Here is a 15,534-nt window from a genome sequence, read left to right as displayed (position 1 = left end):
GTTTGGGTAAAGGCACATTTAGCAACCACTATGTACTGTACACTTTTCTTTGTACGGAGGAGAAACATGCTTTTGTACACTATTTTATCTTGGAATGTTGACATAAAACTTCACTGTTAGCTGGCTTTATGATCGTTTTGTAGATATAACTGCATTTACTTTGAGGTTTTAGACTAATTAAACTGCTGACACAATCAGCTGGTTAAAACAGTGTCTTAATAAGTTGGAGGGTCCTGTTAGTTTTGTCAGAATAGTGTGAATGTTTATGAAGCGTTCACACTATTCTGATCCGTTTTTCTTCTGTACGTTTTTTGGCGCATTTCTCGTCCTGCAGTTTTCAAATTATTTCAACAAATCATAATGTTCAGCTCTTTCAGGACAATCGTGCTGACTTTTGGTATTCATGCAACTTTTGCTTTTTTGAAACATTTTGCTTTTTCTGCCACTTATTTTCTCGTAGAAAATGAATTGAGCTCATTTGTCATCCTTCATATCTTTAGATCTGTTTACAATCTTTTACTGATCCTTTCACATTTTGTTCTGCTTCAGCTTCCTTGTGCAAATTTAAACTTTTTTTCCCCAACTACTTTCACCTAATTTCTGTTTTTGCAGACGTTTTGTGCTCCTTTCAGATTCTTTCTGCTAACTACAACATTTTTTATTTGCTTTTTCTAACTTATTTCTGCTAATTTCAGCTTATTTCTGGAAGTTTCAGCTTTTTCTGCTCTTTCGAGTACTGTTAAGCTGTTTTTATGCTAATTTGAGCTTTTTCAGCTAATTTCACTTTTTTGCTCTCACTTAAAGCCTAATTCAGCAATACTCCCTTCTGATAATTTAAGCTTTCTGCTATTTTAGCTACTATTCAGCTGTTTTATTTTTTATTTTTTTGCAAATGTCTGCTTTTTTTTAAGATAATTTCCACTTTTTGTGCACATTTCTGCTTCTTTAAGTCTAATTGGGTACAATTTTGCTCTCCACTTCCTTCTGATAATTTAAGTTTCTTTTAGCCTTTTCAGCTATTTTTTTCTTCTAATTTCAGCTTTTAAATCTTATTTACTTTTTTTTGTGCTGATTTCTGCGTATTTAAACCAAATTCAGCAAACGTGTTCTTTCTGCTTTCTTCTGCTAACTTAGGCTTTTTCTTGCATTTCAGCATGTTTTTAGCTAATTTCAGCTGTTTCTCAGCAAAAAGCATTCACACTGCATTTTCGCAGGAAATGCAATTTCTCTAGTTTGGTTTTAAATGTTCTTCTTTCTTCTCTGTTCTTGATTTCTTGGCCTCGTTCTCAGATCCCATTGTGTAAAAAAATGTCACTCTTCATTCACTCTTCCACTCTTAAAGCACTTCTGCACTTTGATAATGTGAAGTCACTTTTTAAACATTTTAAGGGGATAAATGTGCTTTTTGTCAGCTTTGCAGTTTACGATTCTTTCTAACATAAAAACATTAGATTTTAGTGTAAATGTGAATTTAAAAGTAAAAGTGTAGGCGTCCTGAAGAATTTTTTGAAACAGCTGGCTAGATCAGAGTTTATTTATACATTTTACAGATACAAAAAGAATATATTTTGCCTGCTTCCTTTGCAGCTGTGTGAATGTGCTTTATACATGGAGCTAACAGGAATAAGCAATACTAAGCTGGTAAATGTAGTCAAGATGTCTGACTAAAAGTGACCTCTCTCCTAGTTTTTTTCTCAAAAACACAAATTGGACTGATGAATGTAATCCTTTTTTTTTTTTTTTTACAATAATTAGTTATTCCCATCAAATAAAAACTAAGTTTATTAATTCAGAGGACTTATTTTTACCAAAACCATCAAATATCTACATTTTCTGCTCACAGGTTTTGTACTCCTGCCTTTTCGGATTAGTTTATTGCCGAACTGTCAAACGTTAAACACCTCTAAGAATTTACTAATGCCATGACCTAGAATATTTAAAGAACTGTTTTTAATACAAGGGAGAGATATGCTTTGAAACTGGTGCCTCCTTTTGTCACTGAAGAGAAGCTTTGAAAAATAACATTTACATTATTCTCTAAAGAAAGAAGAGCCTTGTTGAAGGTTTAACAGGCAAACTGCACTAATATTGCTTTAAACATTTTTTCTCAGTATTTTATGAAACTCGTCTTAAATCAGTGGGACCTGTACTGGAGAACTACTAATACCTGAAGGGTGAACATCCTTGTTGCTCCTGCGTTACATGAAGTGACCGTGTACACTGCACACTGTCCTCAGTCGTTGTTTTTTAAGATGTACATTCTGTATATGTGGAGCCTGTATCATAGTGAAATGAGTCTATAATTTTGTAGTGGAGTGGGAATAAAATAAAGACATTGCAGTAAATGTTTGTCTCTTGTTTATTATTTGTGACGGTGTAAATTGGGGGTTTGTTCAGCCTGTGACTTAATGAGAAGGTTTAAAGTGACGTGATGACTCTACTTTGTAATTCTGAAGGTTTTATGTAGACTTTCTGCTACACTGGACTAGATTATTTAATTTGGGGGCCTTGTAAACATTCAGTTTGCATGTGAAAACCTTTGATAATGTGTTTAAATCAGATTGCGACTCCCTCGTGGGCTCGTAACGACTCATCTGTGCTTCGGAGTCCCGGCTCTTGTGACGGCGTCCAAAGCAGCGAGTGAGTTGGTTTCCAGCGAATACAAACTAAACACTCTAAATCTGCGTTGTATTTGAAGTGGAAACCTTCAGCTCAGCATTCCTTTTATTAAACCGAGCTGGGAGTCTGCAGGCAACCTGTCCGCCTATGAGGACTCACGGGTCTGCTGACCTGTGGGTTTATTTTTAAAGCAGTGCCATGATCTCAGTGTCTGTCATCGGGCTGCAGAAAGCCATGGCTGCATGTCTCCCTGGTGTATGTTACCCACCCAAAAATGACTGTGCACACGGACAGCTAAAAGATGGATGTGATACATTTTAGTTATGTTCATTTTATGCTTACCTTATCTGGATCCACCCTTTCTTTTTATATATTTTGCTTCCAAGGAGCCAAACTTGCTTGTAATATTTAAAATTGATCTTTTCTCCAGGCTTTTTTAAGGGGTTTTCTTTAAACTTTTTTTTTTTTTTTTTTTCATTTGCCGGTACTTTCAATACAACACTCTGAACTTAACTATATTTAGAAGTAATTTTGTTCTCCTTTGTTTTTAAAGCCTCGTACTTCCGACCTGAATTATTCAGGCATGAAAAAGCTTCTAAACTAAAGGGATGAACCAATGTTGTGTTGACGAGTAACACAAAACTTGGCAAAAAATCGATTCTACTACGGATCGATCATTAGACGCATCGTTAACCATCAAAACAATATATCATTTTTCTGCTTGCATGTACAAAAGCAACATTTTAATTAGCACTACATTTGTACCAATAAAATGTTTCCCACAGAGTTATAACCTGAAATCATGGAGTAAAATATCCATCTTAAACGTTTTGCTGGGCCTTTGCAGTACCCTGAGGTGATTTTTGTTGTAACTTGGTGCTATAAAAATAAACTGAATTGAATTGCAGTACCGTTCAGATTCACTAAACCGATTTCCTCCAATTTTTCTCATTCATGCTGAGATGTGCCAATTGACAGCTTACTAAGTTTAGTGCAAAAAGATGTTTTGTGACTGTCAACTTGCGTGCATCGTTATATTTAGCTAAAACTGCATTTATAGCGCTGATTTAATATGGGTTTTTATCAACTAAAAACAAATTATGCTCATCATATTTTATAAGGAGGCTGGCCTCTTTTACAGAAGCGTGTCCTGACGTTTACATGACGGGTGGTATGAGAACTGCATGATTGGAACAGCCCAAAATCTGACAGATTCCTTCCTTCATTAGAAGATATTTACACTGGAAGATGCAGAACCAGAACAAAGATTCTGGACCCCACCCGTTCATCTCCTTACTTCAAACCAGCAAGGCTGAGGAACAACAAGTGAGGCTCATGAGCCTTTAAACTACCCTCTAAACTTTAGGTCATTTACTCTACATTTTATTTATTTTACCATGGTCTGAGGAACACATTTCATTCTCGCGTTGGAGTCGGACTTCATAAACATTTTTTATGCTTAAATTATTCACAGGCCTAGTGTTATGAGGTTTAAGTCCAACAAGAACTGGAACAAAAAAATATGCAACCTATTTCAAATAAATTCTGGCAACATATTTAAAAACTATTTAATGCAGACGTTTTTGGAATAAACAAACATTTGGTCACACAAGACAAAGTTCTTTTCAAAGATTAAAAAAAATAAATCTCAAATAATTTGAGGTTTTTTTTTAATCATATTATTTCTAGGACTAACAAATCAAAACAAAACTTAAAATTTCTTTTAAAATAAGGGTAACAACTTAAGTCAATGTGATTAAATTCGGTTTTCTGTTTAGGCCGATTAAAAATAAAGTAAAAAAAAAAAAAAATAGACGCGGCCCCTTTAAATGTGACAGAGGATCTCAACCCGGAAGTAGCGCAGTGACTCAAATGGACGCCTCCGTCAACAACAGTCGCGTTTGTTTATGTGCTGGTCTTTAGTCCGGTTCGGGCCTTCTTTGGTTTATAAGTCTTCAAAGGGAGACTGTGGGTCATTTCCGGGACCATCATGGCGGACGGTCCAGTCGCTGATGTGGACGAGCCGCCCAGCAGCATCATCTTCCCTCCGCTCATCACCGTCTCCCACCTGCCCGGGGCCACTAACGCAGGTAACAAGAGCCCAGGTGATCCTGCTGGTTCTCACGGACCTTGAAGCTGCATACAGTATTTTGGATTGCATGCCTTCACATATTACATTAAAAAAAAAGTATCTAAATTAAAATTTCAGATTTTTTTTAGGAGGGATCATGTGTATTTTTGCTTTTCTTTCTCAAACACTTATGAAAAACAACAACAACAAAAAGAAACATGAGAAGTCCAAAGCACAGAATATCTTTTGTTTTTCTGTGTCAAGGCTTTTTCATACTGCAGTGTTGTAATGGTGTTTATTATTCCTGATTGTTGTGGTATGGAAGTCCATTGCTGCCACTCTAAAGTAAAAGGTTCAAGGTGACTTTATTGTCATTCGCATCACATGTGGTACATGTGGGTGGAATGAAATTGTGTACTCAAGGTCCCAGTTAGACCCAAAACTTGCAAAAATGTAAAGTCTAAAAAAGAAACAGTATACGAGGATATAAGATATACGCTAAACTAGGCCTGTCACAATAACAAATTTTACTGGGCGATTAATTGTCTAAGAAAATTATTGTGATAAACGATAATATTGTTTGAAATTTTGACAATAATCAGTAATTATTGTCAAATTTAAGAAGCAATGTTTGCTAATTTGTTTTGGGTATTATGCCTTTTTTTGACCACCTGATGGCAGTATAAGACTGTTTGAACCGAAGGATGGATAGTGAGGGAGCGAGCAGCGTGTCTCTTTAAGAAAAATGGGAGGGAGGCCCCTTGACATGGCATGGGCTGTCGACTTCCTTTTATTCTGTTCTTATAATGGCGGACGCTCGGCGTGGTTTGAGCTCTTTAACATAAAATTTTTCACGCACAGCTTTTAATAAAAAATCAGTAAACAAGTTCTCAGCTTCTGTTTGCAGAGAAAAACTTTTTACACGAAGGCACGGGGGAATTTTGGAGCTTCGACAAGACGGAGGTTTTTTTTTCCCCCCGAAGTCGGCCTGTTAGCTTAGCTCACAGCTTAGCTTCTCAGCTTAGCTGCTTTTAACGTTCCAAAAACACGATTTTGGATGATTCAAATGGATTTTAAAGAGAAAGGGAGGGGTCCTTGAAGAGCACCAGAGTTGAGCCTTTTCTCATCCAGTGTCTTCAGTAGAAAGAGAGAGACACGAAGAAACGATAAAGCCGATAAACGAAAATGAGGTTGATCATTTTCATTTATCATGGAATTATTTGATTTATTGTTTATTGCAACAGGCCTACGCTAAACAATAATAATGTAATATAATATGGTGTATTTAAACAGCAGCCTGAACATGAGTCTGTTGTGAGCAGACGAGTAAGAAATCAGCAGCATGGATAATCAGCAGCACAGATAAAGTGACAAATCTCCAATTAAAGTGGCATTGCGGTGTTTTTTTCTGGTTAGGGTTCAGGGTAGAAGCTGTTCCTCAGTCTAGTGGTTCTACACTTAATGGTTCTACACTTAATGGTTGTCATAATTATGTGGCCGTAGTTCTGAGTAATCATCTCATAACTGTGATTTAACATTTTGTATTTCAAAATACAATCTCAGATTTTTGACTTTGAATATAATTATAATATAGTATTTCACAAATATGATATAATGGCTTAAAATTTTGAGAAATTTAAGTCATAATCATAAGCAAGTGAGTTTTTTTATTTTTAAATTTTTAAATCAAGATGGCAGAGATGGGCTTCCATAGTCCCAGATGCTTTTACAGGAGCTTCACGGAATCCAAAACGACCGCAATAAGCCGGTTCCTTTATTTAATACAATAAAGAAACTCATGTAGAGTTGTCAGGAAATGTTGAGCCCTAATGTGTAACATGTTTTATAACATGAAGGAAAACCTTCTACTGGTTTGAGCACGGAAATGGAGCCATGATTTATGCAACTATTGGGTCACAGTAATGTAAAGTACATTGGCATGCTGCTTTTTATATTTGTCGCTCAGTATGAACTGTACAAATATGTGTAAATAAATAAAACCATAATAAACAGCAACACATATGTCGACACATTCTTATTCTATAATAATTTTGTTGTTTTAACTATAGGTTGTGCAGAAATGTTCTTGCTGTCAGAGGCCGAATCCACAGGATGTTGTTTGTTGAGGTTTGTTTCTTGTCGAAGGAAATCCGACAAAGATTAGAATTTCCTTGTCGTTTTCTGCGTGTGCGTCCGTCAGGTCGGCACCTGAAGGAATGGCTCCAGGAGCAGTTTTGTGACAAGCCTCTGGAGCAGGATGACATGCGCCTCCACAACGCCGCTTACGTGGGCGACCTGGACACCCTGAGGAACCTGCTGCAGGAGGACAGCTTCAGACGGTGAGGTGGATTCATAAAAACGCTGAGCGACGCTTCAATCTGCAAAGCTACAGACACGTCAGCGTCGGGTTTTTTTGTTTTTTTGATGGATCAATCGTGCAAACAGAAGGGGATTCACTGGACTGTTGCTTTATTTTAGGGATGCACAATATTGGATTTTTGGCTGATATGCCGATCGATAACTGATTCCGATAGCGATATTTTATATACTAACCTTTGTCAGAACATAGCTGTCTTATTTAGGCTTATTTGCTACAAAAGTTGTGTAACAGCTGTAACAGCTGGTGACATATATTCAGTAACAGACATATATGATATGCATAGCACTTTAACTTATATTAAATGAAAAGTGTTAAATGTTATTTATTAGCATTAGTCACCTGTGATGTCTCACTTGTGGAGGCTTGTTCCAGGTTCCTAGCTGCAGTGTGGGATCCTCTGCACTCCTGTGCATGAAGGACAGACTTTTTAAGTTCAAAGTTTTTGTCTATCCATTGCGCCGTAAGACTAATCATGCTAACGGGGCTAACACGACGTCCAAATGTCTGTGGTAAAACTCACCCAAGTGCTATCAGCTGTTAGCGTCTCAATGACGTCAGAAATGACGGCTTGTAACTCCGATAATGTTACGTCGGAAAAATCTCTCTGACTGTGGACGATGTAGCGAAGCTCCACGTCGTCCAAAAATCTTTGGAATTCGACATCCTCAACGAAAAACAAAAACGTCCACACCGCTGACATTTTGACTTATTCCTCTCCGCCGTGAGATCAGGTAGGTGCACGTGACGTCATCACGTTGTGCTGTCGCTGCAGGCATCCTTGTCACTGGGTTGTCACACAAAAACAGCATCTTTTATTTAAAAAATTTTTTTTCAGTGAGTTATTTCCATGGAATGGCCGATGTCCGATATTGAACTTTGACACTAATATCGTCCGATATCATGCCGATAATATTGTGCATCCCTGCTTTATTTATTAAAAAATGTGACAAATGACGGTTGAAGCTACATTGTTTTGTTTCTATATTTTGATTTCACGTTATGTTATATGTTGCTGTGTGCTTTGCCTGTTTGTTTCTGTTTTTGCACAGCCCTCTGGTTGGCCCTGTCACTGTTTAAAGTGCTTTATAAATAAAATGGTATGGTATGGTATTTTGGGTTGCACGCTGTCACAGATTAATTTTCAAAATAAAATGTCTAAATTACATTTTGAGGAGAAATTTTTAAAGGGGAAGGGTTTTTTTTCTTGTTTTTTTTTTTTCTTCTTTTCTTCCTCAAAAACTAATGTAAAACTTCAAATAAAACAAGTCCAAACCACTGAATGTCTTCCTTCTGATTTGGTTTCAGGCGTATTAATGAGAAGTCGGTGTGGTGCTGCGGCTGTCTGCCCTGCACCCCCCTGCGGATCGCGGCCACTGCCGGGCACGCCGCCTGCGTGGCCTTTCTGATCGCCCAGGGAGCCAACGTGGACCTGGTCGATGTCAAAGGTCAGACGGCCCTCTACGTGGCGGTCGTTAACGGCCACCTGGACTGTGTTCGGATCCTCCTGGAAGCCGGAGCTGATCCCAACGGGAGCCGGCACCACCGCAGCACCCCATTGTATCACGCAGCGAGGGTGGGGAGGGTGGACATCCTGCAGGAGCTCATCAGGTGAGGACCAGGTACTCGTGTCTCAACCAGGTGGTTCATCCATGTTTGGTAAACGGACTGGATGGTGTGTTTTGTCCCAGGTTCAACGCTGACGTCGACATGGACCACCAGCTGGGTCCCCGGCTCCTCCTGAGCGCTCGCACCCTGAACACCCTGGTGGTGTGTCCCCTCTACATCAGCGCGGCGTACCACCACCTGGAATGTTTCCGGCTGCTGCTCCGAGCCGGCGCGCAGCCGGACTTCAACTACACCGGGCCCGTCTGCCACGAGGCCCTGACCCGCGGCCTGGCCTCCTGCCTGCTGGACGCTGTGCTGCGACACGGCTGTGACGTGGCCTTCATCCACCTGCTGCTGGATCACGGGGCCGACACAACCCTCGTGCCCTGGGACGAGTCGGAGCTGGAGGCGCCAAACCGGAGGAAGGTGGATCCGGAAGCGCTCAGAGTCTTCTTGGAAGCGAGGAGTGAGTACGAATATCTCCCAAGAACAAATCCAACAAGTAGATATGGGGAGCACTAAAACAAGTTCTTTTTAATAAACGTTTGGCGAAAACAGTAGTCCCTCGATTATCGCAGGGGATGCGTTCCACACACCCGCGATAGTTGAAAAACCATGAAGTAGGAACGCTATATTTATTTTAGTATGTATGTATATTTTAAGGCTTTATAAACCCTTCCCACACTCTTGCAATGTTCTAAACTTTTGAACCTACGTCATTTTAACAACATGCGTATATGTACTGTACAGTACTGCAAAATTTTATATGGGGACTCACCAGCCTTGGTCCGGTTCTGGTCGAGTTCTGATCGGCTCTCTGCAGCCGTTGAAAACCAGACGCTTTTGGAGTAGAGTTGCAATCAGGCCTAAAAAATCCGGCCCGACCCGAACCCATATCATCGTTTCCGAGCCCGACACGAAACCGACCAATTAACTGTGATTACAGACCCGAACCCGACCAAAAACAGACTTTTTTTTATTTTTTATTAAGCTTTTCCTGCTTCAGTTTGATTTAAAAACATATTTCAAAGAAAGGAAAATAGAGGATTTCTTGTTTATTAACATATTAGAAGCATATGACGGCTTTAAAACAGGATATCTTCATGCTGAATTCAACATTTCAGTGACTCAGCAGTTTTGGTCGTCATGTGATTCTCCTTTTGTTATTGGATGCTTCATGTATTTTTAATACGAGACTGATCTGGACTGCAGGCGGGACAGTCGGGGACTCTCTTGTGTTCAGGAAGCCTGTTGGTGTAACGTGTGCAGAACGAGGTCAAGCATCATTCTCCTTAAATTACTTTTCTGGGAAAAGATGTCACTTTCATGAAACATAGCTCTCTACAAACCTCTGATACCTTCACACTTACAGCATGCAGGTCAGATACAATGTGGATGCCGATGCTAATTTATTTTGTTTGTCAGGTAGAAACAACTAAAATGTGGACTTATTTGTCCATAAAACACGTCTACAGTCTGTCTGTCCATCTGAGATCCAATAATTAATCATTCCTTTTACAAAGCAGCTATAACTTAATCATAAGATGATCTTAGTTTAAATCTCTGGGAATTCTGGAGTCCACTTTTAGTAAAACCAGCCTTATTTATTTAGACTTATTTAGAAAGTATGAACATTTTTTACACAATGAAGCAACATGTTCAGGGTAAACTAAGTCCAAAACAACAAACAAAACGTTCAGTTCTTTAGGGCACTGTGTTACTTAAAACTTCAATAGAAATGAACAAATAAAGCCTCTAATTTAATCGCCCTAATCTAACAAAAGGAAAAAAATTAGTGGGGGAAAAGATTAGAGCTTTATAGAGATTAGAGAAAAGATTTAAAGTAGCTTGGATTTATTACAAAATGTGAAAAACTTACAAACTAATTTTCAGTAAAATCACAAATTATGTCCACACAGCTTTTGACCAGTGAGAGTCACAAATCACTGCTGGAATGTCACGACTTGTAAACTTCCAGATGTTGTGTGGGAGCCATTCAGCAGCTGACGAGCTTCTGTGCAGATCAGCAGCTGACCTGTCAGTACTCCAAGATCCTCTGTAGAGAAGAGGTCTCACTCCATCCTTAAAACAACGAAACCCAAACACTGCTCAGGTAAACAAGGATCACAATAACAACAAAGTCCATGCTCAATAATCCAGGTATAAAATCCAACATTTTTCAGTCAGGTCATCTGGACAGTTTCTTTTTTTTTGTTTTTTTGTACGTTTCGCCTTAGATCCGGAAGGCTTCATCAGTCAAGGAAACACAACAAAACTGATTCTTCCTCCAACAGTTTACTCCAAAGTGGAACAAACCAGTTCTGCCTGTGATCAGATGGTCTCTTTGTCACGCCTCTCCTCCATTGCCGGCCCTCGTCCTTGTTGACTGTCTTGTCAAACTGGTTGAAAACAACAAAGTCCATGCTCAATAATCACAATACAAGGATCACAATACAAACAGGTTGTAACATCTGGCATGAGAGGCAGATGTGAGTTATTTCAAGGAATGCTAGGAATTAATTTTTATTTAATTACTCACATTAACTTTGAAAGCCTAAGATTTTAATGTATTTTTATACCAAATCCTGACCCCCTCATCTGCAACTAAAACCTCACAATAAACGAGGGACGACTATATATATATATATATATATATATATATTTTTTTTTTTTTTTCAAAAAAAACAAGATTTTGTAAAAGAACAAAGCAGGTTGTTAAATCAGTTTTCCTGCGGTGTTTAGACGTAACAGTTCAGGTTTCTCAACATTTCTTCACAGCCAACAATAAAAGTTATGGACCAAATATCTGGATTAAGTTATTTAATGAAAATCTAAAAGATAAAGACTGAACTGAATCTATGTGGACTTATTTGCTGGAACCTGGTTGTCTTTTATCCCAGGAAACCCTCAACGGCTGACGCACTTGTGTCGCATCCGGATCCGCGGAGCCATGGGCAAACACCGCCTGAAGCACACGGCTGTGTTACCGCTACCAGAACCTATAAAGAATTTCCTGCTTCACCAGAACTGACTACCATCCACACCGTGGTCTTGTAAAGTGCTCATCCAACTGAATCCTTGGGAGAAAAAGAAAAAATACCAGTGAGTCCCAAAGACACGTTGTTATCGTCTTCTTATTTCATGATAATAAACGTTTTGTTCTAAATGTTTGAACGGTAGCGGTTATGTCCCATCTTTGCGTCAATATAAGGAATAGTTGAAACAATTATGGGGATGAGAGAAGCCTTAGCCATGTGTCGACTTGTGGAAACTGCTGTGTGTGTCTTACAGTCAACGTTTTTCACCAGAATATGTTCTGGTTCTAGCACTTTTAGAATAAAATCCAGTGTTGAACTGGTTAAAGCTCATGTTCCATCCATTGGTATGAGATTGTACTGATCCAGCTCTTTTAATTGCTTTTGCATTTATGCAAACCTTGATTTTAGGTCTCTCAGGCCTAGAATCCAGGTTTATAGCTCAATGATTTATTCGATAATCTGCTAAGTATTTATTGAAGTCAGCTGCACTTTTCCAAATGGTTACCACAATGGATGTTCCCATTGTTTTTTTGAGGGGGGTTTTGCAACAAAAGATTAAACAGAGTAGATTTTTTTCTTGCAAAAAATAAACCCAAAAATGAATAACATGCACAGTGACTTCACCACATAGATTTCTCAATAATCATGTGATTGGGTAAGGTTTGCTTACCCAGTGCTGCCATTTTGAGGGACCTAAATCATGTAAACATTGGGTATTCCAGCAGTAAAAGTTTCCTAAATGGTGGCATTTACTCCTGTGACAACTTAAGATAAAAAATGGTTAACAGACCCAGAGTTTCTACATATTTTCATCTTCCTTAAAGTAGACAGAAATGGCATGGTGAGCATATGCCTGCAGGAGAAAATACTGAAGCTGTAGCAGGTTCAGTCCTGAGGGCACTCATGTGAAATATGTTAATATCTGTTCTCACCACTTTATTAAAGGTAAATATTGGGTGTAATTTATTGTTATGGGGAGAATTTAGTGACCCATGAATTTAAGAACTGTTGAATAGGGTAATGACTGATCAGAAAAATATGTTCTAAGTTCAAACATATGTTAATAAACTGTTTTATTAGCGCCATAAACGGGGTTAGAGACATTTTATTCTTTGGTGGGTCAGTTAATCTGTTTTATTGTTCATTGTCTGCATTTATTAAAACCAACAAGGCTGAGTTTTGTTTGGCTATAGTTTTAGTATAATAGGTTGATCAACAAGTATTTTTTCATAAATACAACTCACGGCGGTACGGTGGTGCAGTTGGTACAGCTGTTGCCTCTCAGCAAGAAGGTTGCCAGATCAAATCCCGGCCGGGGACCTCTCTGGATGGCGTCTGCATGTTCTCTCTGTGCATTCGTGAGTTTACTCGGGGTGCTCCGGTTTCCTCCCACAGACCAAAAACATGCATGTTGGGCTGATTGGTAACTCTAAATTGTACCTAGAGAGTGAATAGTTGTTTGTCTCATTTGTCTCCATGTGTCCGTGTGATGGACTGGAGACCACATGTCCAGGGTGTCTCCTGCCTCTCACACAGTGACTGCTGGACATGGGCACCAGTATTCCCGAAAACGAAGAAGCTGGTGAAGATGATGGATGGATGAAATATATCTCACCTATTGCTTTAGTTAAGTAGAGATAGATGTTGTTATGCTGTACTTGACTTTTGGTCATTCATTGGGATTGATTTCATATTGTCACATTTTCAAACCCCAAACTCCAATTTCTGCAGAAACCTGGTCTTAATGTCTGCAGGAAATTGATCAAAATAATCATAAGACAAGACTGGAGACAATTGGAAACATTTTTAAGTACTGTTGATTTCTTGTTGATATGGAACATGCAGTGTTTTTTTCAATTGTGTTCATTAGGCAGTCCCTCAAAATGGTCGCCACCTAGCCTGGGTCCGACGATTTGCAGACAGATTCATTGGGTAGTGAATTGCTGTTGGAAAGTCCTAAGTTAACTGTATTTCCATGTATTTGGGGTCAAATTTATTTTAATGTTGAATAATGTTAAAAGTTACTGTCTCCTGAGGTGTTCTAGAAGCAGTGGTCTTCAATCCTGGCCCCCGAGAGCCACTATCCTGCATGCTTTAGATGTTTCTCTGCTCCAGCACACCTGGTTTGAATCAGTGTGCATTTAACAGGCTTCAGCAGAACATGAAGAGGTAATTCAACCACTGAATCAGGTGTGTTGGAGCAGAAAAACTGCTAAAACGTGCAGGATGGTGACCCTCGAAATCCAGGATTGAGGACCACTGGAGAGCTACCATCATTGATTATAGTTTGCACTTGCTCCTTTTATTTGTCCAAGTCACTCCTTCATGTCACTACAATAGCCCAGAAAAGACAAATCAAGCACCACCACTTCAGGAGGCCTTTTGCAGACACTGTGATTTACTAGAATGGTGATTTAGTTGGTTGTAGTTTGCAGTTTTTGCCTCTAGATGGCACCACATACTGCACAGTAACGCTTTTAAACAAATTCTGCATATTTTAAATAGCTCCAATTTTATGAATTAAAGATCATTTGAAAGATCCAGACGGAAATACTGGATCCAAGAAAGATAAATACATATTAGGCGTAAATAAATGGAGTAATAAATGTTAAAGCTGGTTAATAAAATCTTATTTCTGTAACACTGACAATCTATAAAGCGACAAATAAAATGTTTTTGTGAAAAGTAAAATAGCTTTGTATTTATTATCCAGAAGGCTGCCTTCTCTGTCTGTTTTTTAACATTAACATGTAAATGTTCAGCATGTTGAATGTTTTGCTTTGTATGCATCTATGTCATCTTGATTTGCATTCAGTAAATGTGATCTCGGTTGTTTCGTTGTATGCTGGTGTTTGTGATATTGAACTACATGATAAGTGCTGGAGCCAAAGATAATATTAATTTCAGTCTGATTAGAGCTGTAAATTATGTTTGTAATGTGTTCCTGTTCAACTAAAGCCCAAATAAAACCGCAGCAGGTAAGACGAGTTCATGTTAGATCAATGAGTCAAATTAAAATTAACCATCTGGAATTTCCTTTAATTTTAACAGACTGAAAAGATCTGACATGATGACACATTTCAGATGGCTTCAGACAAACACTTCCAGCTATACGGTAGTACCTCCTTTATTGCATGTGTTGGGTTCCCTCACCCCCACCCCCGCAATAAGTGAAAATCTGTAAAGTAGCAATGTTATATTTATTTTAGTATTATATTTTAAGGCTTTATAAACCCTTCCCGCACTCTTGCAATGTTCTAAACTCTTAAACCTACGTCAGTTTAACAACATACATATATGTAGCTACTAAATTTTACTTACCAGGCTCTAAAGAACAGGACTCGGTTCTGCTCTGACGCAAAAAGTCCCAGTGGGCTCGGATCTATGGCAGCGTGTCCTTATTGACCGGCTAAGATCTCTCAGGTTCACCTCTGAGTCTGGGGGTCTGGTTCTTGTCTGGTTCAGTGCAGCCCTTGTGTGCCGAAGCACATTTTGGGGCGGGGGGCAGACCTTTGGTTGGCCAGCGCAGGACCGGAGGTGGTCGATTGAAGGCTCCCACATACTCAGGCGTATTGTGTGGACTCCGTGAGCGACGTGGACTCCACGCGTACTGTCCGCAGGCGGTTAAGACTTCATACGCGAGCGTACACCCTGATGGGCTGCAGCCCAGCCCTGCAGGTAAAGGGCATTTACCTTTGGGACTAATTGAGGTCGCCGATTGGTCATTTGCTGACACGCCTACTGGATTGATTGGCAATGATCCCATCCCAGATCAGAATTGTGAACAAAAAAAAAAAAAAAACGAGAGGTGGCCCAGGAGC

General features: G+C 39.2%; 1 protein-coding gene across 1 annotated transcript; it reads left to right on the top strand.

Annotated features, from left to right (window-relative positions):
* The first annotated feature begins 4,522 nt into the window (after positions 1 to 4,522).
* On the top strand, positions 4,523 to 11,771 carry asb1 (ankyrin repeat and SOCS box containing 1). The gene is made up of 5 exons (XM_037686316.1): positions 4,523 to 4,709; positions 6,891 to 7,029; positions 8,376 to 8,678; positions 8,759 to 9,141; positions 11,576 to 11,771. Exons 1-5 carry the CDS (start codon positions 4,610 to 4,612, stop codon positions 11,704 to 11,706), a joined length of 1,056 nt encoding a protein of 351 aa, XP_037542244.1. The 5' UTR covers positions 4,523 to 4,609; the 3' UTR covers positions 11,707 to 11,771.
* The last annotated feature ends 3,763 nt before the right edge of the window (positions 11,772 to 15,534 follow it).

Source organism: Nematolebias whitei, chromosome 13 (assembly GCF_014905685.2).
Source record: "Nematolebias whitei isolate Nwh7 chromosome 13, NemWhi1, whole genome shotgun sequence".
Taxonomy (NCBI): Eukaryota; Metazoa; Chordata; class Actinopteri; order Cyprinodontiformes; family Rivulidae; genus Nematolebias; species Nematolebias whitei.
Note: the sequence above shows the minus strand (reverse complement) of the source record. Positions and strands in the feature narration are given on the sequence as shown.